The sequence below is a fragment of the Dipodomys merriami genome, unplaced genomic scaffold (assembly GCF_024711535.1).
Source record: "Dipodomys merriami isolate MVZ:Mamm:240054 unplaced genomic scaffold, mDipMer1.0.p SCAF_138, whole genome shotgun sequence".
Classification (NCBI taxonomy): domain Eukaryota; kingdom Metazoa; phylum Chordata; class Mammalia; order Rodentia; family Heteromyidae; genus Dipodomys; species Dipodomys merriami.
This window is the reverse complement of record NW_027202693.1, coordinates 330,220-357,251: the sequence shown is the minus strand read 5'-3', so window position 1 is coordinate 357,251 and position 27,032 is coordinate 330,220. Positions and strand designations below refer to the sequence as shown.

The following is a 27,032-nucleotide window of genomic DNA, read 5'->3' as shown; positions in this document are numbered from 1 at the left end:
ACCTGTGACTCATACCTGTAATCCCAGCCCCTCAGGAGGCTGAGATCTGAGGATCACTGTTTGTAGTCAGCCCAGGCAGGAAAGTCTGTGAGAGACTCTTATCTCCAAAGAACCACCAAAAAGCTGGAAATTGGAGCTATGGCTCAAGCACTAGAGCACTAGTCTAAAGCACAAAAGCTCTGGGACAGTGATCAGGCCCTGAGTACAAGCTTCACAACTGCCAAACACACACACACACACACACACACACACACACACACACACACACACACACACATACACACACACACAAGAAATCCAAGCTCAGCATCCTGATCTTCCAGGCCAACCATGCCTTGGCTCCTGCCCATCTACCTGCTCTGTTTTCCTGCACCAAATCTGGAGTCTTCACCCACCCAGCCCAGATAAATTCTCTTTTCTTTTTTTTTTCTTGACCTCTCAACTGACAGTCCTCTTTAGCTTTCAGTATCTGGTCTAGTTACCTCTTCAAGAATGGGCCAAAGAGAGTATCAGGAGGATTGAGGTTTGAGGCCAGGCCAGGCTGAAGAGTTAGTGAGACTCCCCGTTCCCATCTCAACAGATAAGCTGGGAGTGGTAGTACACATCTGTCAACAAGGTCAAAGGCTGGCAAGACTTTTTTTCAGCAAAAGAGGACAGGGGGCAGGCTCAAGTGGTAGAACACCAGCCTAGCAAGTATTAGATCCTGAGTTTAAACCCCAGTAATGAAAAAAGGAGAGAGGCAAGTCTTTTGCTATGATTCCGTACATGTTGTGGTATCTATCTCACCAACAAAGACTCTTCAGGAACAGGGGCTAATCTGGTCAAGCTCTGGAGACCCATTGCTCAGCACAGGACTGGGGACAGAAAGGGATGTTGAATAGGGGCACCTCTGCCTTTCTAGAACTGAACAGATTGGCAAGTCAGAAAATCATCTCCTGTGTCAGGGGTCTCCTGCCCAGATGACAATATCTATGAGTATCTTTGAGATCACAAATTGAAAAGTATTTTAGGGAAAGCATATGAGCTTTATTTGAGAGGTGCTTTACTGTAGGCTCCTTCAAAAGCTGACCTTGAGATGAGAAGGGGGAAAAAAATCTAGGAACAGAACAAAGGGCAGGAAGGGGAGCAAGCTAAGCACTTATTTCAATAGGTTTCAGGGAGCTAAAGAGGAAGGCATGGGGATGGCCAACCAACAAACATCTGGTGAATGAATGAGTAGAGGCTGGAGATCACCAATATACCAACCCTTGAGAGACAGAGACAGTTACACCCAGGATGGACAGCATTCCCCCAGGAAGAGAGAAAAACTAAGATGAGTCAGGAAGCATAGGGTGGAGAAGATGACATTGGTAGGGAGGCAAAGGCAGAGAGCTTCTTGATGTCTGTGGTCCATCTACCCTCATCCTTGGCTGCTTTTAATGATCAACACGGGCCTGGGAATGATCCATTATTTCCAACACCAAAGGAGTTGTGGAGATCCTGGAGTTTAGACTCAGGGATCCTACACCCTCCCTTAAGGAACTTTCGGTCCAAGATGAAGGTTCTGAGCCTCATAAAGGTCCCTAGGGTTTTGAGGACTTAGATGGAGCCTGAACTTCTCCAGACTTGAGTCTCTGGCCCTATCCTTCTTTGTTATGACTTAACTGAAGTGTTAACTCCTCCAGGAAGCTTCCCTTGACTTCCAGTCTGGCAGCCCCCAGCCATTGCCCTGGCCACACCAAATGTTAACTTCTGCCTCAGGAGCGTCTCCTCCACCAGCTGCCCAGGGCTCTCCAGGACAAGGACTGCCAAGCCATGACTCATCTCTGTGGACCCAGTACCACCCAGCACAAGGCTGAGTCAGGAAAATCCTCAGGGAGTTACTAACCCAACACAGGAAGGAAAGTAAATGTCTGAATACACAGACTTCACCGGCTAAGAAAACAGAGAGAGAAAAGGGACCAAATTTACAAGTATTGGAGCCTCAGGAGCTAGGAAGATGTAAACTGTGATTAGTGCCCAGCTCCAAAATGTAGGCATAAATGGGCACTTCTGGAGGGGGCCCACCTCTGAGATTCAAAGGGAACGTAAAACCTCAGAACCAAATGAAGGTAGGGCAAGGGTTGCAGATGAAACCCTTGTTTCAAGGACACTGGGTGCTGCAGAGGGAAACACGGAGGCAGGAAGCCTGGTGGATGGAGCCCCAGCTTGTGCTCCTGTCTTGCAAACCTGACTCCCCTTTCAACCTGGGGCTCACCTGATAGTTGGAATCTACAAGTGCCCACCTGCCAGAGCTGACACTGCTGGGGTCCCCTGGGGGGTCTGAAGGCCCAGTTCTTCTGCACCAAGACACAACACCAGTGAGTTGTGGAATGTGTGTTTATGTTTGTAGAAAAAAAAGTGCACAAAACAGGAGCGGGCAGTAGGGACATCCTTGGCCAGGTCTCTGATGAGTTGTAATGAATTGCGGGCCCCTCTTTTATTGTGTATGTGGGAGGGCTCCCTCCAGGGTGGGAATCGTGTGGGACCTCCCTTCTGTGGAAGATCACTTTGGGGGGCGGGAGTGTGAGGGTCAGGATGGACGGGGCCTCTTCTGAACTTGACCTTGGAGAACGTGGAGTACCTGAGGGGAGCGTCTCCCCAGTGGGTGGGCCGCACAAAGCACGGGGTGACTCGCAGCCCCGAGCTCCAAGACCATAGGCTGGCGCCTACGGGTCGGGCCGATCAGCCGAAGAGCTTGAGGAAGCAGGGCTGGCAGTAGGGCTTGCCGGCGCGCTCCTGGAAGGAGCCCTTGGTGAGCGCGCGCAGGCAGAAGGTGCAGGTGAAGTGGTCCGGGTGGAAGCGGCGGCCCAGGGCCGACACGCAGCGGCCGGTCACCGGGAGGCCGCACGTGGCGCACAGCGAACCGCGCCGCGCGTGGAAATGATTTTCGCACAGCGGACGACCCTCGTGCTCGAAAAAGCTGCCTCCGGAGAAAGGCGCGAAGCATTCCTGGGGAAAGGAGGCCGCGAAAGAACCCGTCAGCCGACCAAGCTCGGGCCAGAGACCACCCGGCCGCCCTCCTGCAGCGACGCACCCGAGCGAGGCCCCGCCCATTACACTCGCTCCGCCCACACCCCCCCCGCTCCGAGTCTCCGCCCCCCGTGACTCCTCCCTCCGAAGCCACGCCTCCCGAGAGTTCCCCCAGACCACGCCCCCACAAGCCACACTCCTAAAGCTCGCCTCCAGGCTCCTTTCAGCTCACGATGCTCGCTCCGCCCATGCCCCGCCCTCCGTGACTCCTCCCTCCAAGGCCCCGCCCCCGCTGTTTCCCTTTCAGGCTCCGCCCCCCTGTAACCCCTCCCTCAAGAACCACGCCCCCAGAACGCACCCTGCAGACGAAGCAGTCTGGGTGCCAGAGCGCGCTGAGCGCTGAGATATAGTTATCCAGAATGGGGCCTTGGCAGCCCTGGCAGCGCGGGGCAAAGAGCTGCAGGAAGTCCCGGCGACAGTAGGGGCGGCCCTCACGCTCGTGGAAACCTAGGAACAGGTACCGAGGGGGCTGAAAACAAATAGCGCGCAGGCAAGACTGGGGAGCTACAAGGATGGAGGCTGCAGGAAGGCCATGAGTTGAAGGGAGCAAGCAATGGGGTCGGGGACCTGGGCAAAGCAGGAGGGGATGGGATGGGCACCCATGAATGGGAGAAGAGCAGAGCCAGAAGGGAACAGGGGAAACGCTCGTCCAGAAGCGGAAGGTGGCAGGTGGGAATGTATACAGAGTGCACCTGTGGTTTTTATCGGGTGTGGTGGACTCACCCTCATCTCCAAAGGGCTCCCCGCAGCTGACGCAGCAGAAATGCTCTGGATGCCAGTGGGTGCCCAGGGCGGTAACCATCTTCTGCGGAAAATAAAAGTGGACAGTCATTGTGGCCCTCTTATCCCTTCTTCCCTCCTGCCTCTACCTGGAGCCTGGGCCACAGGGCTGAGGTATATGTCTGTAAGGCAGAAGATCTAACAAGGAATTTGGGATTGAAAGAGAGCTGAGGGCCTTGGGTGTTGCTAAGGTGAGTAGGTGGGACCACTGTGGATGATGCCCATCACACAGGTGATCTGAGAGAGTCAGAAGCAGAATCCACAAGGCTTGGCTGGACTTACATGTCGGATGGGTTGGTTGCAGAAACCACATCGTGGGGAGAAGCGCTCAAAGTAGCACTCAGGGCAGAAGGGGCCTCCATCCTTCTCGAAGAAACTGCTGCCTCCCAGGGTCATGGAACAGCCACCACAAACAAAGTGCTCAGGGTGCCAGGCACGGCCCAACGCTGTCACTACCTTCAAGTTGGGGGGAGGTCTGGGTCAGAGCGGCCCTAAGACTATATACAACACTTTCCCAAAACATTTGTGTGTGTGTGTGTGTGTGTGTGATGCCAGTATTGGACTTCGCAGCTTTGCTTGGCTTTTTCACTCAAGGCTGGTGCTCTGCCACTTGAGCCACACCTCCACATCCAGCATTTTGCTTGTTAACTGGTGAAAAAAATCATGTGGACTTTTCTGCCTGAGCTGGCTTCAAACCTTGATCCTCAGATCTGAGCCTCCTGAGTAACTAGGATAATAGGTGTGAGCCACCAGCACCCAGCCTTTTCTCAAATCTTATCTCTGAGAGATAGGAATGAAAAAATGTAATGTTCCAGATTGCTCAACCTGTGTGTGATAGAGATTTTTTTGAAGGTTATGGAGATTTAACTCAGGTCTTTCAACTTTGTTCCTTACTGTTGACTTATCCATGAAGATCAGTACATAGGAACACAGTACTTTTTGGGGAGGTGAGGGGTGGCATGGAAAAGTTTTAATTTCTCTTAAAGTCAGAAGGGAAAAAAATGAACAAGAAGAAGATGGCTTAATATCTAGTATTAGTACATTTAATTTCATACCAACACATATATAATTTATTGGGGGGGGGCTGGGAAGGTGGCTCAGTGGTAGAGTGCTTGCCTTGCATGCATGAGGCCCTGGGTTCAATTCCTCAGCGCTGGAAGTGGCACTGTGGCTCAAGTGGTAGAGCGCTAGCCTTGAGCTGAAGAGCTGAGGGACAGCACCAAGGCCTAGAGTTCAAGCCCAGGACTGGCAAAATATTTTTTTTTCTGTCACTTTTCTGCCCAGGCTGGCTTTGAACCATGATCCTCAGATCTCAGCCTCTTGAGTAGCTAGGATTACAGGCATGAGCCACCAGCACCCGGCTATAATTTCTTTTAATAAAGGGACCCATGAAGAAAAAAACTACCTAGAGCTGATGGAAATCATGATACCACCATGCTTTGCAGAGACTGGCAATTCTGGAATGGGGCTCAAGCACTTTATCTAACAGAAGGTTCTAGCTCAACCATTGGGCACAGCTGTTATCAATCACATCTGCTCAGACCATAAGCCAAGGACCAAAGCTCCCAGACCAGCCTCTCAATGGGGAAAAATCTTTGTGATACCCAGGAGAAGCAGCCAACAGGTTTTGTTTTTGAAGACTAAATAAATGAGAACTTGAAATGCTCTCATGGTAAGGCAAATACTGTGTGCCACAAAGTAGGGCCACAACAAGGTTGGAATCTGCACCCTACTACTTACTTGCTCTGGTGTCTCAGAGCATTATTTTCCTTATAAATAAAACATAAATGGTGGGCTGGAGGTGTAGATCATGGAAAAGCCTATGCTTAGCGTATCCAAGGTTCTGTGTTTGATTCCCGGTGTGCACACGCACAAAATTAACTTAAAAAGTATTAGGCAGGTGCCCGTGGCTCAAGCCTGTAATCCGAGCTACTCAGGAGGCTGATATCTGAGGATCCCAGTTCAAAGCCAGCCCAGGCAGGAAAGTCTGTGAGACACTTATTTCCAAAGTAACCACCAAAAAGCCAGAAGTAGAGCTATAGTTCAAGTGGTATAGCACTAGCCTGGAGCATAAAAAGGTCAGAGTCCAGGTCCTGACCTCAAGCACCAAGACTGACACACGCTAAAAAAAATGATAAAAATACAATTATCATGTCCACTTTGCAGAGTTATTCATTGAAAGAGGATATCGCCAAGCCTGGTTGTTGGTGAAGATGGTAAGCAAGTAAGCTCCACTTACTTGCCCAGCAATAGGTTTATTGCAAGAGCCACAGAGGCCCTTGGCCTGAGTAGGAACACCACGGCGGCTAAGGTCAGATTGCAGCAACCCCAGCATGGTATCTAGGCTGCCCTTGCCAGTCTGCTCTGGTGGAGATGGCGACCGCTCATTTGTGGAGTTTACCACTGGTGGCTGGCTTGGCCCAGAGGCTGGAAGCTACAGCAGAGAGGACATAAGATTGAATCAACAAGTCAAAAGATGTAGAAGGGATCTAAAATAGGTTGGGGAGCCATGAGCTGACACCTTGCCCACACCCTGCCTGACTCACGTGATTCTGGACACGGAAGTCTGAGAGTGAGGCCATCAGTCTATCCAGCTCCATTGTGGCCGAGGTAGCCGAAGGCTTTGGGAGGACAGGAGCTGGACTGGGAGGACTTAGGAAGAAAACAGCTTGTATCGTCTCAGAGCATCTCAGCTCAACAATCCCTCTAGTAACATCCAAGGACCTATCATCTCTCTCCAGCCCTGCCAGCCAAGCCAAACTCACTGGCTGCTCTTGTCTTCAGATTGGTCCTCCTTCTGGCCCCCTGCTGTCACCTTGCTAGATGGGAACTGAGACATTATTTCATCTAGAGAGATAAGAGAAGAGCACTGGACATGGGGCCATGTTCGATCCATCCTCTCAGTTAAAAGTTTTGTGTCGTTTTCACTTCTCTTCTGGGAAGTCTCTTCCCGTCCCAGCTTCCCCCCTCTCCCCTGCCACCCTATTCGGGCCTGTCATTTTAGTAACCCTGGTACCTGTAATGTTGAACTGGGTGGCATTCAGTTCCTGAAGCAAACGATCTAGCTCACAGAGTCCAGTGCCCAAGACACCACTGGAAGAGGAGAATGGAGGAGCCGCAGGGGCTGCAGGCTTTGGAGACCGAGGCTTGCATACCGTACTGAGAAACAGGATGAAAGCCTGGACTCAGACTGAGGACTCCAAGCCTTCTCACCTGAGCCTCGATCAGCTTCAACCATCCCAAGCCCCTCACCTGTATAGATGGTCCTTGTCCCCAGAGGTTCCCGAAGATTCCCCAGACCCTGTCTACGGAGAGAAGACACATGTGTCTAGAATGACACACCTGTACTGTGACACCACCCAGGTTCAGATTCCCCTAGCCCAAGCCAACCCTGGCCTTCACAGCTGCCCCAGGCCTTAGTATCTGATCTCACCTGTGGCTGGTGGCCATAGGGTGGGGGAGGTGTGAGTGGCTCTGAGGGGCGCTCTTTTGGAGCCCCTGACCTTGGCATGTGTGAGGTGGTGGTCTCCAGGTCAGAGAGCAGAGCATCTGCAAGGAGAGGCCCTCAGAGTGAGATTTAGGGGATCAATGTTAGGGCAGAGATAGGGCCTGAAGAGATTAGAGGGTCATGGTTTCCAATGCAAAGGGCAGAAGCTAAGATCGTAAGAGACATCAAGAAGCTTAAAGAAACACAGGGCCGAATTAAGCCCAGAGAGGTGGGATGATAGGGAGAAAATATTTATGACCAGACATCCCCACGGGCTCATTCTGGAAGTCAGTCAAGTCCAAACCCAGGCACCTGACTTTTTTTTTTTAATTCACTCCATCTTTCCCGATATACAATCGAAATGGGCTCTTTATTGAAGCCAATGTTATATCCACTTCAAATTGCTCAATTGGCTGTGTGCCTGGCACCCAGCTTCCTGATTGGATGCTGTCTCTGCCACACTCACTAATTCCTCCCTCTCTCTAAACAGGCTCTGGCCAGGCCTGGCCCACTTCCCAGACCCACTCAGTCCCACCCTGTATTCCTCCCGGGTGAGTCTGCCAGCCCTTGGCCTTCTGATTAGCTTCTTTCCCCCAGGGTCCCAGCTCCAGGTACCCTTGCTGACGAGCGCCCCCTGCTGCAGGGCGCCGGAACCTCTTCTGTCCAAGTCCAAGTTCAGCCTAGGCCCTCCTTCTCCCCTTCCCTCCCCACCCCAGGGCCTTGAACCCTTTCTCTCCCAGAACCTCTTGTCTCTGAGAGCATCTTGGTGGAGCCCGTTACCTCTCTCTGGCATCTTGGCACTCCTTATTATAGTCTCTTTCCTGCCCCCCAGGACTTGGCTTCCACTCTACCTGGAACTTTTAACTCTTTCATTCCCCACCCCTGGGCCCTCAAGCTTGTCGTTCCCGCCCCCCCCCCCCCGCCCCAGCCCCAAAACTTGATGCCATAAACTCTCTCCACTTTGGGCTAGTAGCCCAATTGCCAGATCTATGGCCCCTTTAACCCTTCCCTTCCCAAAGCCTCGGAACCCAAGCGCCCAGGGGGGTGGGGGTGGGGGGACATCTGCCAAAGCCAAGGCTGGAGGAGCGATGGAGGAGACGAAGGGAAGGAACGGCCAGCCCAGGAAAGGCAGGAAAGGAGAGGCAGGAAGGGGGGACGTGGATTCGGGAGAGGAGGCAGAGACAGAAGCAGGGGCGGGCGAGCGAAGTCCGGGATGGGGAGGAGGCGTGGGGGAAGTGGTGAGGGTCTGGGGGGACCCGCGGCCCGGGCCCCACTCACCCAGGTCCTCCATGGCGGGGCGCGGGCGGGCTGCGCGCGGGGCGAGCAGGGCGGGGGCCGTGTCCGGCGGGGCGGGGGCGGGGGACGTCCGGGAGCTGGGAGCCGGGGCCGTGACCATGTATGGAAGCGGGGACCCGCTGGGATGGGATGGGGTGGGGTGGGGGTGGGGGATGAACGAAGGAACCCGGGGGTGGGGGCGTGGAAGAAAGAGAGTACCAGGGCCCACCCCAAACCTAGCTCGCTTGCTGCTGGCTTGCCCAGTGGCGGCCACACCCCGGCCTGCGCTGCAAGGAGCCCCAAGAGGCCAGAGCCAGAGTCTGTTATGGCTTTCCCAGGCCCAGCTCCAGAGCCCCTCCCTGCCTGTGAGCGCCCCTCCGCCCCCCCATACCAAAACAAAAAACAAAAAAACTCCTCCAATCTTAGACAGAGCCCTGTCCCACCCAGGCCATTCTTGAGAGAGACAGTGTCCCTGATTTTTTTTTTAATGTTGGGGACAGGAGAGACTGTTCCAAGGAATTGTCATGTCCCAGATTCAAAGCCTGTGGGCTGGAGACCCTGGCAGACAACCAGAGAGAAATCCCCAGAGGGAGTACATAGTAGACACAAAGGCATCTCTCCCAGACAGACTGGACAGACATGGTGAACCTACCCACCCACTCTAAGATCTGGACATTCACACAACTAGAACAAGGACAGCAAAGCCCAGGCCCAAGCCCCAGGCAGACAGCAGTCCCAGGCAGCCAAACCCCAGCCAGCCCAGGAAACAAAGCCTTTCCCCACCACTGAGACAGCCCAAGAGAGTTCCATAATAGTTTTATTCAACATACTGAGCGGAGAGAAGAAAGCCAGACAGGGATCCAGCCATAGTAACAAACCACTCTGAGAAATCAGGGTGAAAACATGACATTCTGAGATGGGCAGAGACAGACATATACTCACTCTGGTAGACAGATTTAAGCCCTTGGCTGTGGGACCCCAACAGGAATGTCCGTAATGTGGGCAGCTTTTTAAATTTATTTTGTGCCAGTCTTAGGGCTCAGACTCAGGGCCTACGCACTGTCCCTGAGTTTTTGTCCTAAAGGCTAGCACTCTACCACTTGAGCCACAGCTCCACTTCTGGCTTTTTGGTGATCAATTGGAGATAAAGAGTTTCACAGGCTTTCCTGCCTGGGCTGGCTTCAAAACATGATCCTCAGACCTCAGTCTCCTGAGTAGCTAGAATTACAGATGTGAGCCGCCACTGTCACCTGGCAAGCTTTTTTTTTTTTTTTTTTTTTTTTTTTAATTACTGAAGCCCAGGATATCCCCCAGTCCATCAGAAGTTTTTAAGACAGTGGCAGCAAGTGCCAACTTTTGTTCCCCAACATAGACCCTGGCAAGTTGCAGGACTCTTCCTCAAAGTCAGGCTGCTACCTGAGCGATCAAGGAGGCCAGGTGAGGTAGACCTGCTTTGGAGATCAAAGCTATGTGAGCCCTTCCTTTACCTGAAGGCTGGCAAGGGCTATGGCTCTCTCTGGATTTGACTAAGACAGGCCCTTTGAACCTCCAAGGAATGTATCAAGTGCTCCCTCAGACCGACAGCATTAAGAAACATAGCCCCAGAGGGGTACAGGACAGAAGAGCAAGGCGTCAGCTACATATCCCTAACACTCAGTAGTCCTCTCATTCCTGACCAAGGCTGTGTCCTGCTGAGTGACTGTGGGTAGGAAGGAGACTTCCCCCCAGGACCCAAGGGAGAAGCCTGGGACCTCCACACACACACACACCCCAGGGCTCCAGGAACCAATAGACAAGTACTTATTAAACTCACATGCCAAGGCTGCCCTGTATGGATAAATCCCTGCCTGGCTGGGGAGAGGTGAGAGGACTCCCACAGGGAAGAAGTCAGAAACATCACACACCAGGGACAGCCAACTCCAAGGGTTTTAATTTCAATTCCATAGAGCTGGGTTAGGCCAAGTACCTGGAGCCCTGGGCTGTTCTTCTCCACTGCCCCCTGCCCAGACCCTGGAGGCCTTGACATTGTAGTATTAAAGTCTTCAGACTATCACCCTGGGATCCAGTTCTGTCTCTTTTCATTCCTTGAAGGTGACATCCGTGCAGCTTCTGAATGGGTTTCATAACCAGCCTGTTCTAGGGCCCTCTTCAGAGGAACACTGACAATCAAGGGTGGGACCCTTGCCCCCTGACTCGGTCCCCATCACCACGGCCAAGAAAGCCTCCGTTAGGGGCCCAGCCTCTTCACCCACTGCCTCCACCAGCCCCACAAGGGCCAGGGCCCGCTTCCTCGGACACTGCCCTGGCCCCAGGGTCCAGCGCACACAGTGGACTGCCAGTCGGGGCCGGCCCAGGCGGAACACTTCACCCACTGACTCTGGGTCACTCTGGGGACCTAGATGGATGCGGCCAACAGCCTCTTCCAGCTCCTCCTCCAGCCCAGGCAGCAAGAAACGGCCAGCGGCCTCCAGGGCCTCCTCAGCCTCTGAGCCCAAGAGGGGCTGGCCTGGTGGGGGCACGGGCCCCAAGGCAGCCCCACAGCCCCGACATCCATGCAAATGATGCAGGACGGGCCAGGCTGCACCGGGAGACAGGCCTCGCAGTGGCACCAGGTCCATCTGGGCTTCGGCAAAACTGCCAGATAGCAGGGCCCGGAAGAAAGGGGAGGCGGTGGCCGAGGCAGCGCGCTGAGCAGGGAGCCGGAGGCCGGAGTCCAGGAGGAAATGCAGGTCAGGACCCGGGTTGGGAGCTGGGCCCAACAGAGGCTTATAGTGGCAAGGGGAGGGTGAGTCCTGGTCCACGGCGACTGTAGGGGAAGAGACTGGGCTCATCACGGGAGACACCAGGCCTTGTAGGCAGGAAAGGGAGTCTGCAGCAAAGAAGAGGAAAAGCGGGTGTGGGGCTGGCCGAGTGAGGGCCATAAGTAGGAGACGGAGGCCACCCTGGTCCAGAAGGAGCCGGCGCCACAGAGCAGGTTTCCTACAAGGGAAAGGAGTCTGTCAGCAGAAGCCAAGAGACAGCGGTGGAGTATCAACCCTGCCCGCCTGGCCTCCCCTCCACAAGGCCACCCTCACCCCCCTCACCGACAGATGAAGGGCAGGGTCAGTGCGCAGGCGACACGGTCCTCAGGGCTCCCAGACAGCAACAGGTGGGTAAGAGCGCCAACCCCAAAGGGCGACTCGGCCTGTACAGTCAGGTTCTGCAGCAGCATCTCACCTGTGCGATGGGTCAGAGCAGGTCAGCTTGGGAGCTGGGATGGGTAGCACAGGCTATTTGACTTTTACAAAGAAGGGGGGGTGGGGATTAAACCTCAGGGCAAGAAACAAAGGCCCAGAAAGTAGGGGTGACTGCCAGGCCTGGAAAGATGGGGCTAGGATTCTAGGAACCAGAGATCAAGAGCTGGAGTTAGGAAGGTCAGGTGCACCTCCGGGGACCTCCCACTCCATCCTACAGTACTGTAGGCAGGAGACAAGAACACAGGGCAGAAATGGCCAACATGGTTTAAGGCCTGGAAGGGCAGGGTGTCTGGGTTAAGGTACCCAGAATGGAAGCCAGGACAAGGTAGAACAAGAGTACAGTGGGTTAAAAAAACATGCAGACAGCTAGATGCTGGTGGCTCACACTCAGAATCCTAGCTATTCAGGAGGCTGAGATCTGAGGATCATGGTTCAAAGCCAGCTTAGACAGAAAGTCTGTGAGACTTTTATCTCCACCAAAAAGCCAGAAGTGGAGCTGTGGCTCCAATGAGCACTAGCACAAAATTTGAGGACACACACACACACACACACACACACACACACACACACACACACACACACTCAAAGCCAGCTTAGACAGCAAAGTCTGTGAGACTTTTATCTCCACCAAAAAGCCAGAAGTGGAGCTGTGGCTCCAATGAGCACTAGCACAAAATTTGAGGACACACACACACACACACACACACACACACACACACACACACACACACAGAGGCAGACAGGCAGAACTCTAGATTTGGACAAAGGATACAGAACAATTCTCTCTGCATGCTGAGTTAGTGAGCAGAAAAGAGTTCCTGACCCAACACCCGGTAACTTGAATTCCTTAGTGTTCTGGAGGGCAAGGTGAACAGGAAGTCAGGCCAGGTGTACAGGATATCAAGAATCTAGACCCATAGAAGGCACAGGAAAAAGATGCCCATTCTTGCATAGCCAGAGAGACAGGAGCATGTACCTAGTTCTCGGTGCTGGCTTCTGCGCACAGTCCTGGAACGGGGCGAAGGCCAGTCATCTGGTGCCACACCCAGCACCAGCCAGGCACGCAGCAGGGCCGCACCATAGCTGCGCACAAAGGCCTCAAGGCAGGCAGGGTTGCAGGTGAGGCGGGCCAGGATGCGCAATGCACGTGGGCTCGGCGGGCCTGGTGCACCTGTCACATAGGCCAGCAGGCCACATAACGCCGGCCCGGTCACTAGTGCTCCACTCGGGTCTGGAGCCTGGGAGAAGCGTGACAGCAGCAACAGCGCTGGCCCCTCTCGGCCCCAAGGCTCTTCGGCGGCAGCCACAGGGCTGCGGCCCGGTGTGCGCAATGTGCGTGGTGTACGCAGTGTGCGGGGCGTGCAGGTTGAGTTTGAGGCTGGGCTAGGGGTGGCACTGGTCTGCTCCCGGGCCTCCGGCAGCGTACAATGCTCTGGAGACCAGTCTGGAGAGATGTCACCAGACCCCGAAGTGTAGCCTTCAGAAATCAGCCAGGACCTGCAGCGGATACAAACAGAGGATAGATATAGGGCAGATAGGGAAAAACCTAAGTGGGGGACAGAGAAACGGAAGGTGTTTGATTTTTCTTTTTTTGGCAATACTGGGATTTGAACTTAGAGCCTCACACTTGCTTAAGCAGGTGCTCTCCTGCTGAGTCATGCCTCCAGCCCTTTGAGAGTTGAAGTGGGGTTTTTGGTTGTTGCTGTTTGTGCCAGTCCTAGGGCTTGAATTCAGAGCCTGAGGCTGTCTCTGAGCCTTTTTTTGTTTTTTGCTCAACTGCTCAAGCCACAATTCTACCTCCAGCTTTTTGCTGGTTAATTGGAGATAAGAGTCTCAGAGATTTTCCTGCTCAGGCTGGCAATCCTCAGATCAGATCTCAGCCTCCTGAGTAACTAGGATTACAGGTGTGACCCACCAGCACCTGGCTTGAGAGTTTAAACAGGACGCTGATCAAAGCCCTCACTGTGACTGGAAGAGCACCACATAAGCAAAAAGAAAAAAAAAGCCGGAAGTGGCACTGTGGCTCAAGTGGTAGAGTGCTAGCCTTGAGCTGAAGAGCTGAGGGACAGCGCCCAGGCCCAGAGTTCAGGCCCCATAACCAGAACCCCCCCTCCAAAAAAAAAAAAAGAAAAAAGAAAAAAAAAGATTCTCCTGAACTTGTCTAGAGCCCAGAGGTCAAGGTTGAGGGGGCAGAGGCAATGTCAACAGACAGACCAAGCTGATCACCGGTGGCTCACACCTGTAATCCTAGCTACTCAGGAGGCTGAGATCTGAGGATTGTGGTTCAAAGCCAGCCCAGGCAGAAAAGCCCATGAGACTCTTATCTCCAATAAACCACCAGAAAACCGGAAGTGGTGCTGTGGCTCAAGTGATGGAGTACTCGCCTTGAGCTGAAGAGCTCAAGAGTTCAAGCCCCACAACCAACCAAAAATAGGCAGACCAGAGGGAGGGTAAGTTATGCCTAAGGGGGACTAGAAAGTGGAAAAATAAGAAATCAGGACTCAGAGTTAATTAGTCTCGGTAAGTCATAACACAGGGGGTGGGTAGGGAAGAGCATCAGAGCAGATAGACTCCCCAAAGTTCACGCCTACCCTCCCAGACTCTAAGGCAAGGACATACCTGAGGCTGAGGAAGCTTCCTGCCTCCGCCCGCTCAGGCGTCCGTTCCTCAGGAAAGTCCCAGGAAGCTGCTTCTCTCCCTTCTTCTTCCTCATCTCCACCCTCACCACACAGCTGTCCAGCCAAAAGAGGTACAAGTCCCAGAGCCTGCAGCCTGCCTAGGGCCCCAGTGTCGTAAAGGAAGCCCACAAGGGCGGCCACAACGCGTGGATGCCAGGCGCTGGCACGAGGGTCCCGCAGCAGACCCATCAGCAGCTCTAAACCTCCAGCATCCCGCAGCCGGGCCCGGTTGATGGCCTCCCGACACAGGAGACATACAGCTCGCACCAAAGGCTGCTGGGAAGCTGGGTTGGCCCCAGTAGGGCTCCGGCGCCGTCGGAGTTCACCAAGTAACACCTCCACCCCACCGGCATTGCCCAAAGCAGGCCGTACTAGGCCCTGGGCACACAGGTTGGCGAGGATCAAGATGGCTGCCTCACGTATTGCCCGTTTGGGGTGAGAAGCCAGGTTGACAAGGGGACCCAGTCCTCCACCCAGGCTGAGCTGCTCGGCACAGGCCCGTGAACAACCTCGGCTGAGTTCCAAGAGGGCGCGGACCAGGCCCCAGGTCAGGGCAGGATCCGGAGCAGCAGCCAGGAGTTCAGCCAGTGGGCGGATGGCTCCTTGCTGTGCCAGGGCCAGGCGGTGCTGGGGGGAGTCTGCCAGGTTGCGGAGGGCTCGCACCACACTCTGCAGGCACTGTGAGTCCTGGCAGGCTGTCAGACTCTCAACGAGTAAAGGAACAGCACCTGGAGAGGAAAGGGAAGGACAGAGAGTAAGCAAGGGCATACGGAAGCCCTCCTCCCATCTCAAGCCCATGCTCATGGCCTTCTTACCTGCAGAGTGGATGTCCCCACAGCTCTCGGGTTCTATGGCTAAGTTCCCCAGTGCACGAGCAGTTCGATTCTGGATGCTGTCTGTCTTCACGCACTGAAGAATGGTCACTGCAAGAGGAGTTTAGTCTCTTAAGGGTTCTAAACCCCACCCCCCCCCCTTATAAATCACCTCAAGAATGTACCTAGAGGGGCAGGAATGGCTTTCAGAAAATGCTAACCTGTGAGCAGGGTCTAGCTGCTCAGCAGGTGGGTGATTGCTAGAAGGATGATAGGCAAGGATGTTAAAGGAATTGGAGGCAGTCTTTGCAAAAACTTTGCAAAAGGGAATGCCTCCTCTGACCTCAGGAAGGGCCTCAAATGCCTGACCAAGGCGTAAAGAGTTAAATGTGAAAGCACATAGGGTTTTTGTTTGCATTTGTTTTTGTTTTTGCCGGTCTTGGGGTTTGAACTCTGGGCCTGGGAACTGTCCCATTTGCTCAAGATAAGCACTCTACCACTTGAGCCACAGCACTACTTACAGTCTTGGGGGTTTTTTTGAGTAGTTTATTGGAAATAAGAGTTTCATGGAGTTTCCTGCCCAGGTTGGCTTCAAACCTTGACCCTCAGATCTCAGCCTCCTGAGTAGCTAGGATTACAGGCATGAGCCACCAGTGCCTGGCTCACACGGGGCTTTAAAAAGGGAATAAGGCCAGGGCCAGGTGCAGGTGGCTCACACCTGTAATTCTAGCTACTCGGGAGGCTGAGATCTGATGATCTCACTTTGAAGCCAACCTAGGCAGAAAAGCCCATGGGACTCTTATCTCCAATTAAAAAAAAAAATTTTTTTTAAGTCAGAAGCGGAGGTATGGCTCAAATGTAGAGCATCAGCCTTGAGCAAAAAAGCCAAGTGAGAGCCTGAGGCCCTGAGTTCAAGCCCCATTATACACACATACACACACACACACACACACACACACACACACACACAAAGAATGAGGTTGGTTAAACACAAGTAAAACCATAATTTAAAGCCAGGTCCCAACAGTTCATACCTATAATCCTAGCTACTCAGGAGGCTGAGATCCAAGGACCATGGTTCAACCTGGGCAGGAAAGTCTCTTATCTCTATTTAACTACCAAAAAGCCAGACGTAGAGCTATGGCTCAAGTGATAGAGTGCTAGTCTTGAGCAAAAGAAGCTCAGAGACAGCACCAAGGCCCTGAATTCAAGTCCCAGAGGGGTACAAAAAATTATTATTGACTTGGAAATGTGCCAAATATAGTTCAGATGTATTTTAATGTAAAGTGTTAAATATGTTCATATTTCATTTAAGGTTTTTTTTTCAAAATGCATAATTTCAGAGGGCAGGCAATGTACTGGGCACCAATTTTTGATAGGCAATTTTGTGTGCACTGGTCCTGGGGCTTGAAGTCTGGGCCTGGGCACTGTCCCTGAGCTTTTGTGCTCAAGGCTATCATTCTACCACTTGAGCCACAGCTGCACTTGCTTTTTGGTTGTTAGTTGGAGATCAGAGTCTCATGGACTTTCCTACCCTAGCTGGCTTGGAACAGTGATCCTCAGATCATACACTCCCGAGTAACTAGAATTGCAGGCATGAACCACCAATGCCCCGCTAAAAAAGCCTATCTTTTGTTGGAATTTGTCCTTACTGTGCAAGTTTTTCAGTAACTCAAAATTTCCAGCTCTCTGCTTAGAACTTGTGCATGCTCTATTTGTATTTTATTTTAGCCCCATTCCAATTTTGCAACGTTGCTAGTATTATCTCATTTCATAAGGGATTCTATCTTGGAGGGATATGGCCCACAGCATCATTATCTGAACTTTTTGAAACTACTACACTCCCTGGCCTGCAGCTCATCCAAGTGGGGTTTTGCACAGATCTATATAAAAAATAGGCATTGAGTGTCTGCTTATGAACATTCATAATAGAGGATAAGGATCCGAAAGTTCATCAAACAGCCCTGTGAGCTCTACCTGCCCAGATGCAGGGAGGTGCCAATACCTAGATAATGGCTGTAATGATCTGGATGGGGAAGGCTTGGACAGCAGTGACGTCATGGGGAATGTGCCGCCCTGAGAGGTGGCTGCACGTTGCCGTCACCACGCTCGCTCGAGATCCCAGACGATGACAAAGAACTCCCAGACAGATCCAGACTGGGAGGGAGGGGCGGGCATGGAACCTTTCTAGGAATGGGGGCGGAGCACTTACCCAAAGGGAGAATGCCTCCGAGTCTGCGCACTTCAGCTCGGCACGCCCCTTCCGTGCAGCAGTTGGCTAGGATGCTGAGCGCCAAGTCCAGAGTCTTGCGCAGGCGCACTGGCGGCGAAGGCGTCGGCGAGGACATAGCGGAGTGGGCGGGGCCAGCGGAAGGGGCGGGACCAGCAGCAACAGCGGCCTCCGTCGGCGAGGGGGCGGAGCCGGGTTCTGCCGGGGACGGGGCGTGGTCCGCGGCCGCCGCTCGCCGTAGCAGCGCGAGAAGTGGGCGGAGCCCGCCGCGCGCCCGGAAGTGCTCGATTCCCCCGGCTGACTTGATGTGGCGCGTGCGAAGAGCTAAGAGCGCGCGGCCCAGGGGCGTCTCGTTGGTAGTGGAGTCCTTGGCCCGACTCGGACCCTCCCCGGCGGCCGCTGTGAGCTGCGCGAGGCAGAACGAGAGCGAGTCGGTGAGGGTTGGTTTCGCCGCCGCCATCTTGGCTCGGGCCTCCGGCTCCGCCCCGCGCCCCGGCCGCTTCTCTGTGAGGATGCGGAACTGGAGCGGAGGGGAGTGGCCTGGCGGCTTCTAGCGGTTGCTTCTTCTTAAATAGCGCCGCCGCTGTTAGCCCTGGATCCCGGAACTTTGAATGGTCCTTATCTAGTCGTTGTGCAAGCCTAAGGTGGGATTATGTAGTCAGCATCCGGCCTAACACGCCTAAATTGTTAGGACGGGTGGGAAACTTCCCAGGGCCTCGACGTGGACTGACGCCTCCCAAGGCCCGACCAGGGCGTCGGCCTGCGGTGCTGCTTCGGATGACTTGCCTGTTCCGCCCCCCATCTAGCCCTTTCCTCTTCCAGTCAAGCGTGGCTATTCCCCCAAGGGATGATGGGGAGGTCCCCGAAGTCCAGGCCGACAGACAGACTCCCAGAAGCCTCGGCCTGAAAACTGGCAAGTTCCCTAACAGCAGCTGCTGATAAAGAACTCTCAGAATGACAGGGTTGAACCTACTGAAAACGGTCGCCGCTACTTTCTAGAACGGCAGGGGTCTGAGGACCTTTCCGTTTCCGGTGCTAACCTCTTGGTCCAAGTCTGTCCCTCGTTCTGTCTATACTTGAGAACTTGAGTAGCTGGTATCTAGGAAGCGAGGTTCTCTCCAGTCGTGGCAGAAGTAACTGGGAAAGCATCCCTGACAGGGGCAGAGCTGCGAGAAAAAGAGACATCAGGATTTCCAAGAGTCTCCAGCTCATCCCTGCATTGTAAAGTTGTGCCACCTGAGTGGTGTGGCCTAAGTATAGCACCGGCCAGCCAACCTCCCAGGAAGTATTGCCAAAGCTTACAGCGTCTATGTAGGCCCCAGCCAAGACCAGCTATCCTGCAGTTCCCAGAGTCTTCCATGTGCTGGAATTGTGTGCTGACTATACAGCCTGTCTCCCAGACTTCATCTACCATCAAAGCAACTGCAGTGAGGCCAATTCTTAACCATTGCTCAAAGTCTGACATAGGTCTGGCTAAGCACCATCAGGTACACACTGGTGAAAGACCCTTCCCAAAATGGGTCTTGCTTCAACCTTAGCTCCAAATCTCATCCAACCTCATGAGTGCATCAAGTATGGGGAGGCCTGTGACCACAGCTCTGCAGCTGTGGCTGACTTGGTTAAATGTCAGCTGGTGCACACCAGCAAGAAGCCTGACCACTGTGGGAACTGTGGCAAGAGTTTAACCTTAGCCCTAATCTGTTGAAGCACCTGTGTTTGCACAGATGTGAGAAGCCTCCTTATCTCTGTGCTTGGTGGGGACAGCTTTGAGCACAGCTCCTACCTACTCCAGTACTAGTGTTCCCACACTGGTGAGAAGCCCCGTGATTGCTGCCAATGTGTCAAGAACTTCAAAAGTTCACACTAGCGTATCCACAATGGAACACTGGCCCTCCAGAGGTCCTAAATATTGTCCTAGCTTTAGTGAGCCCGAATACCAGGGCATCCACCTGGGTGAACAACCCTGAACAGGTCCTGAATGTGAGCAAACCTTCTACCATAGCCTCAGACTCCTTAAACACTAATATTTACACATGGATGGGAAGCCCGTTGATGCCCTGACTGCAACAGGAGTTTTGTGGGCAGTTCAAATCTGCTGCACTACTAATATTCACACAGGCCAGAAGACTTACATTAGCAGCAAGTATGACAAGTCTCAGCCAGAGTTTTTCACCTGCTTATCCATAAGGTGATCCAAAGTAGCAAACCCCAGGTCTGCCTTTACAGTGTACCCTTTGCCCACAGCCCTAACCTGGGCCAGCACCAATGGACACACCAGGGTGTCAGTGTCTGCTAATATCCTGGTTTCAATATTAGATCAAGTTTCAGCTCCACTTTTGATCCAGTCCTCAAGAGGACCAGGATCTCTAAGCAAACCTCCTTTCTGGTCCCCTCTCCTCTGGGGCTGTTGATTTAGAATGATGTTGGGATGCTGGAAAGCCTCTGCATCTTTCCCAGGCAGGACTCAACACTAAATCTATGATCACTGCTTTGAAATTCCAGATTTTTTTTAAAGCCTGTACGGTGAGGCTATAGCACGTGTCTACCAGCTGCAGAGTTTGCTGGAGGTTAGAGGTATCCACTCTTGGCGTAGGGGATATAGGACATCTGCAACTGATGAGCAAGTGTCTTCATAGCCTAAAGCAACAGCTATTTCTTGCTGGAGAAATGAGATTAGAGCCCATGGGTTCTTGTGAGGCCTGCAGAGGCAGGAGGTTGGAGGTGGGCATTCCTGACATTCAGAGGGGACAGCAAGGAAGCAATGCCCTGGCAGAGGGTAGCAGAGTATTTGAACTTGGGCTTATCATGGAAGTTGTCAAGATGGCCCCACCTCTACTGTTGAAGCTAAGATGATGGAACCCAGGGCCAAAGCAAAGGACCAGGAGCCTGGTCTGCTGAGCTCAGGAAACACTTTATGGCATTTCTAGACAGAGCAAAAGCCTAAGACTTGTCATCTGCCCTTTGTCTCTTCTCTCACAGTGTCCCTCCCCAGTTTTTGGTTTTTTTCCTGTCAATACAGTAAAGAATGACTATTAGGGTCTGAACATGAATGACCCTTCACTCTGGAGGAGGGCTGTCCACACAATGTGTTTCTACTGGTGAAACCTCATATATGTGGGAACCATAGAGAGGGTTCCCAAAACACCACTGAATCTTTGAGAATAGAGGCCAAGGTATGAGGCTATGCCACACACCTGTCTGTGTGATTGAAAGAGGCACAGACTAGCCCTTTTGAGGCTGAAGAGTGAGTTGTCTGAAGGACAGTCCTTCACCATTAATCCATTTTGTTCTTTGGGCCTCCCCCTGGTCCTATTTGGCCATTTTTCCTCAGGCTTACTGTACCCCCACAAAGTTGAGGCTGAAGAGGAATATCAAGTGTTCCCACCTCAGCTTCTAGGAGTGTCCAGGCTTGTCTCTTCCTAGCTGTGTGACTTTGCCTCTTCTGGGCCTCGGGTTTCTTCATCTGTAAATGGACATAAGCTACCTCACCAGGTTGTGGCAAAGACCCCATGGATACACCTGTCTTCCTGAAGCACCTGAATTGGGGGTGACTCTGCAAACCTCAGTTCCTCTCTCCCTCAGGTCTAGAAGGCCTGTGATGGTAGTTTCAGAAAGCACTGTGGCAACTCATGCACCAGCTCCTCTGAGGTTAGAGCCCTGGGGTAGCTTGTCCTGTGAAAGTGATGGAGTCAGGACCAGTAACCGTGAATAATGCTGGCATTGGAAAAGAAGTCTCATCTGGTGACATCTAATGCACTGTCTCTTCAACTGAGGAGCAGCAAATGCCCCTGGGCATTCCTTCATTGACAAGGAAAGGGCTCCTGATAGGCTCCTATCAACAGCACTTTAAAGAATACAACCCAATTTTGAGTTGGAAGCCACAGCCCAGCATGTAAAGGCAGCACTCAATAAATAATGGCTATAATCAGATTTTGTTTTTCTGCTTACTCGTGGTCCCATCGAGTCAATGCAGAGTGTTATCACTCCTGCAAAATCTGAAACTGCAAATAGGTGTTACATAGGTGGTAAGGGTGGACTTGGGAGCCACATAGGTTTGCACAGTTACTTTAAAGAGATGGATGCTAACCTCTCCCATTAGAACAGGAATGCCTGGGCTCTATCTCCTCTCCAATTGCAGAAAATAGATCCTGACCAGAAGGGAAGCAGGAGGGAGGGGTTTGACCAGCAGGTGTTTGCCCAGCCTTCCCTGTCCCCTGAGATGTGAGCAGAAGCAGCCTCACTGTGCAAGCCTGTGAATAGTCATTAGGCCTGAGACAGCACACTGAGAAAGTGAGCTGAGAGAGCACCAAAGTGAGTTGTATTAGGTTTTTCCTTCCTGTGACAAAATACCTGAGTTAAAAATCTTTAGGGAGGGGGCTGGGAAGGTAGTTCAGTGGTAGAGCGCTTGCCTTGCATGCATGAGGCCCTGGGTTCGATTCCTCAGCACCACATAAGCAAAAAGAAAAAAGCTGGAAGTGGTGCTGTGGCTCAAGTGGTAGAACACTAGCCTTGAGCTGAAGAGCTGAGGGACAGCGCCCAGAGTTCAGGCCCCACAACCAGACCCCGCCAAAAAAAAATCTTGAGGGAGGGCAGGCACTGGTGGCTCACGCCTGTAATCTTAGCTACTCAGGAGGCTGAGATCTGAGGATCACAGCCCGGACAGGAAAACCACTGGAAAACCGGAAGTGGCACTGTGGCTCAAGTGGGAGGGCACTTGCCTTGAGCTGAAGAGCACAGGGTCAGCACCCAAATCTAGAGTTCAAGCCCCACAACCGACCAAAAAAAAAAAAAAATCTTGAAGGAGGAAAGACCTTTTTTCTTCTTCTTCTTCTTACATCCAACATCACAGGGAAGGTGTAGCAGCGCAGTAACAACTCATATCCAGGTAGCCAGGAAGCAGAGGACGAGAAGGGGCTGAGGACAAGATATATCATTCCAGGACACACCCCAAGTGACCTATTCCAACAGGCTACCTCCTTCCTTTCATCACCTCCCACCATCATATGATAAACCCATCCAGGGGTTAATCCATTCATTGGGTGAGAGCCCTCAGGACCTAATCACTTCCCAAAAGAACTTCAGGGCTTTGTGTTCCCTAAACAGGTGGTCTACCACTTTACAAACAAGCCCCCAATACAGGAGACTCATGAACATTCTATATCCAAATGGTAGCATGATTATTTCCACTCTGGAGCTATTATGAATAGTGCTAAGAATATTCACGTACAAGTGTATTTTCCATCAACTTTCCATTTTCCTGAAGTTCTGCAGACAAACAGCTCAAGAATGGATGGTTGGGGCTGGGAATGGGCTTAGTGGTAGATTTCTTGCCTTGCATGTATGAAGCTCTGGGTTCAATTCCTCAGTACCACATAAACAAAAAAGGCTGGAAGTGGTGCTGTGGCTCAAGGTGTAAAGCACTACTAGCTTTGAGCAAAAGACGCTCAGGAACAGTGCTCAGGCCTTTAGTTCAAGCCCCAGGAGTGGCAAAAAAAAAAAAAAAAAAAAGGTGGTTGTTCCCTTCCATTCAGTGGCCTAGACAGTGGGAACTTCAGACCAGTCCAGTGGCAGGCTGGGCACTGTAATCCTCAGTAGGGAACAGCTGGATAGGCACTGAGAGTTCCTGCACCCTTCCAACCTGGAGTATGGTTTTTGTTTTTTAATTTCTCTTGAGTATATAGGAGTGAAAAGACTGGAATGTGTTAATGTGTTTAACCATTTGAAGAATTTTAAAGGATGTTTGATTTTTGAATCTTATAGAAACGGAATTGACTGAACACATTCTGTTCTTGTTTCTATGACAGTATTTGCAAGGTTTTCCCCAGCACCTGCATGTGGCTGGAGCAATTTGTTTTTTAGTATCATATAGTATTCTACTGTTTCAATATTCTGTGTTATTTTGTTCCACCCTGTGAAAATTGCTTTTTTTTTAATATCATATGGTTGAACTCCTAATTTTACAAGGCCTGCTGAGTTCAGAGAGGGACGTAAATGGCCCAAAGCTACTTGGAGCTGGTGGCAAAACTCAGATCTCTCCAGATGTGGTCTGCTTCCCGTGCCAGGGCAAAAGTGTGGCTGGCAGAGCTGGGACGGGGTGAGGCACTGATCTCTAGTGCAAAACTTCAGAGGACACCAGAATACTCCGTAGTCGTGATAATGTGATGCTCTGTGTGTGTGTGTGTGTGTTCTTAAATTCTGTGCCAGAAGTTTGGGTCTTTCCACCTAAGCTTCCTTTTCCCACGCTTTCCACCTGGAAACGCGCACGGCCTCCGGCCGTTAGGGGGCAGAGTCGTCCGGCTCTCAGCGGGTCCCTTTGTTTCAGTCCGGTTTCCAGCGCAGCAAGAATCCACTAGTGTAGAGAAAGGAGGTGGGACATGCGCATGCGCGGACTCTACCCTTCAGCCCGCCCCGCCCTGCCCCACCCCGCAGAGTTGTCACTCTTGCGGGTGATGCAACTGGATCCAGGCGGCGGGGCAAGCCTTCACCGACATGGAGTAGTCACGGGGTGCGCTCAGAGCTAACCCTTTCCCTAGTGTCAGGCCTGGGGGCGCTCGCTGCTCTGACCACCTCGCCCCTTGCAGGGAGGGAATCGGAGTGGTGAGGGCGGCTTGGGGGACGGCTTGGGGGACGGGGACGGGGGATGAATAAATCAGCAATGCGGGCCGGAAATAGAGCTCCTCATAACTGAGGCTGGCGTGCATGCCTGGCGAGCTCCTGCGTGATTGGCCTCCAATAAACAGTTAAAAGTTTTTCTCTTACAGATCTGTTGGACAGATGACACCTAGAATAATGTGCTGTCCGCCATAAGTTCCTAAGTTGTTCCAAGAGCAGAGGGATAAGCCTGTCATCATGGCTGGCTCCAACCCATCCTCTCTGAATCTCCAGTCCGCACGGCCTTTACCATCATGGAATTGTCTTGGGACAGTTCCAATCTCAGATGTTCATTCTGTCCTAGTGGGACTCATAAACAAACTTTACAGTTAATAGGCTACTCGATGTGATTGCCATTTGTTTTGGGAAATGTGGTCATAGTATATAATATATCAAGGAAGAAGCAGAGAGAAACACACGGAGTGGTCTGTCTACACTGTGTCTGAAAAGCTTGGCTTACTGCACACTAGTGGGTTTGTTCTTCAGTTTTCCCATAGTAAAGAACAAACTGAGCTAGAAACCCGAAGCTTTCCCAGCAATTCAACTAGCTAACTGTGAAAGAGAGAAAGAGCTTATTAAAACAGTGATGGGAAATGGTAAACCGTCTCTACAACACCTTAATAATAACAATAGAATTATATTTAAAAAAAAAAAACAGTGCTGGGTACAAAGACTGCACTGTCTCTACACAGAGGGAATTAAGACAAAACCAAGCCAGGCATGGTTCTATACCCCAGTAAGCTCCACATTTCGGAGGCTGAGGCAGGAGGGTTTCAAGTTCAAGGTCAGCTTGAGCTATGTATCAAGACCCTGACAAGGGAGGTAGCTTAGTGCTTGGGTTGAACCTAATTGCAGGAAAAACAAAAACCACCACAATCAGCTTAGAAAGGTACAGATGACCTGAGCGAAAGGTTCTGGGTGCATAAGCCAGTGCTCCAGTCACTGGGAATAGAGACTTAAATAAGATAGTTAACCCACAACTATTAAAAATAATTGCCAAGTGTACTTTAAATATTCCCCTACTGGAATAAAAGGCACAGTGCAGTGTTTCTGGAGAGGACCTCCGGCTAGCCAGGCCCCATTTTAAATATAGAACATATCCCCCTCCCCCTAAAAATAGCCATCCACATTGTGCACTCAGCAGGTGATTGGCTCAAGAAGGAGGGGGGGGGCAAGGTCTGGGTGAAGGAGAGCGAAAGGGCAGAGCCCTCATAGCTTCACCGCAATGGCTCTGCCTCTGAGGTCCTTGAGCCGAGGCCTGGCCAGCGCAGCCAAGGGCGACCATGGCGGGGCTGGAGGTGAGTGAGGGCTGGGGATTGATCCTGTGACTCACTGGCTTTGTCTATCTGTTCCCTCACCCCTTTTTGCCTTCCCATGAGTGTGGCCCCCTCACCCACTGGCAAGTCCCCTCTGTCCTAGCTGGGTGCCGGTAGCTCACTCGTGTGATCCTACTCAGTGGGCTGAGATCTGAGCCAGCCGGAGTAGAAGAATCCCTGGGGCTCTTGTTCCCAATTAACCACCAAATAGATAAATAAATAAATAACATCAGAAGCGGAACTGTGTGGCTCCAGCGGTAGAGTGCCAGCCCGTCTTGAGCACTGAAGCTCAGGGACAGCGGCCCCAGACCCTGAGTTCAGGCCCAGGACTGGCGCATGCGCGCACACAAACGTCCCCAGTCCTGCAGACCGATGGCTGCCAACTTCTCCCTTGCTTTTCCTCCCGCGCAGCCAATACCTGGCGCTTCCTGACCTTCCTGCTGGCACTGCCCAGTGTGGCCCTGTGTTCCCTCAACTGCTGGCTGCACGGGGGCCACCACGGACGCCCCGAGTTCATCCCCTACCACCACCTGCGTATCCGCACCAAGGTACGCGCGCGCGCGCGCGCGCGGGGACGGGGCGCGGGGGCGGGGCGCGGGGACGCGCGGGGGCGGGGCGCGCGCGCGCGGGGACGGGGCGCGGGGACGCGCGGGGGCGGGGCGCGGGGACGCGCGGGGGCGGGGCGCGGGGACGCGCGGGGACGGGGCGCGGGGACGCGCGCGGGGGCGGGGCGCGGGGACGCGCGGGCAGGTGGGTGCGGAGCTCGGGTTGGGGGTAGATGGACGCCGACCCCTCGCTGTCCGTCCCCCTTCTCCGCAGCGCTACGCCTGGGGAGACGGCAACCACACGCTCTTCCACAACCCCCGTGTCAACCCCTTGCCCACCGGCTACGAGTATCCCTGAGATCCCGCCGCCAGTCTCCAGCCCAATAAAGAGGTGGACGCTTCGTGTGCTCTGGCGCCTCCCAGGGGTCGGGCGGGGCCCGGCGCGGCGCGGCGCATGCGCGCGGGGCATGCGCGCGGGGCGGGGGCACCGAGACCGTCTTCTCCTGGCCGGGATGTGGAGGGGCAGATCCCCGGCCGGTGGGCGGGCCTGGCTCCCTCCGTTAACAATGGACTCTCCCTGGGCTTTCACCGACGCTGAGTGACTTAAGCCTGTCAGTTCCTGAGAATCTCAGATTCCTCTTTCAGAGAAGTAGCAAGACTTCATAGGCGTACACCTATGACTCTATTAGTTTGGGAATCACCAGCTCCTTTCTAAAAGCCTGGTTCTCCTGCCTGGCTTCTGGGAGCCTCATTTAATCTGGGCGCCAGTGGCACATGCCTATAAACCCAGCTACTCAAGAAGGAGACTAGACCTGAGGATCTAGCTTCAAAGCTAGCCCAGACAGAAACGTCTGTGAAACTCTTATTTGCACTTAACCAGCAAAAAAGCCAGAAGTGCAGCTGTGGCTCAAGTGGCAAAGCTCTAGCTTTGCGTGGAAAAGCTAAGGGACAGCACCCAAGCCCCAGTACTG

The 27,032-nt window shown here is 52.9% G+C and overlaps 3 protein-coding genes across 4 annotated transcripts; 1 reads left to right on the top strand and 2 right to left on the bottom strand.

The window, feature by feature from the left end:
- Positions 1-2,344: 2,344 nt before the first annotated feature.
- Positions 2,345-8,737, bottom strand: LOC138825571 (transforming growth factor beta-1-induced transcript 1 protein-like). 2 transcript variants are annotated; one of them, XM_070020217.1, is made up of 11 exons: positions 8,597-8,737; positions 7,265-7,380; positions 7,084-7,136; positions 6,848-6,990; positions 6,597-6,678; positions 6,378-6,483; positions 6,071-6,265; positions 4,114-4,287; positions 3,775-3,856; positions 3,350-3,498; positions 2,345-2,970 (listed from the first exon to the last, which is right to left on the bottom strand). In XM_070020217.1, exons 1-11 carry the CDS (start codon positions 8,712-8,714, stop codon positions 2,704-2,706), a joined length of 1,485 nt encoding a protein of 494 aa, XP_069876318.1. In that variant the 5' UTR covers positions 8,715-8,737; the 3' UTR covers positions 2,345-2,703. The 2 variants fall into 2 exon arrangements, with proteins under 2 accessions (XP_069876318.1, XP_069876319.1); XM_070020218.1 differs by lacking the exon at positions 7,265-7,380 and having other exon boundaries at positions 8,597-8,688.
- Positions 8,738-10,501: 1,764 nt separating this feature from the next.
- LOC138825570 (armadillo repeat-containing protein 5) lies at positions 10,502-18,569 on the bottom strand. Its single transcript, XM_070020216.1, has 6 exons — positions 17,532-18,569; positions 15,323-15,430; positions 14,449-15,235; positions 12,806-13,326; positions 11,677-11,809; positions 10,502-11,572 (listed from the first exon to the last, which is right to left on the bottom strand). Exons 1-6 carry the CDS (start codon positions 18,007-18,009, stop codon positions 10,714-10,716), a joined length of 2,886 nt encoding a protein of 961 aa, XP_069876317.1. The 5' UTR covers positions 18,010-18,569; the 3' UTR covers positions 10,502-10,713.
- A 6,813-nt stretch (positions 18,570-25,382) lies between these two features.
- LOC138825542 (cytochrome c oxidase subunit 6A2, mitochondrial) lies at positions 25,383-26,462 on the top strand. The gene is made up of 3 exons (XM_070020169.1): positions 25,383-25,498; positions 25,928-26,064; positions 26,336-26,462. Exons 1-3 carry the CDS (start codon positions 25,426-25,428, stop codon positions 26,417-26,419), a joined length of 294 nt encoding a protein of 97 aa, XP_069876270.1. The 5' UTR covers positions 25,383-25,425; the 3' UTR covers positions 26,420-26,462.
- Positions 26,463-27,032: the final 570 nt, after the last annotated feature.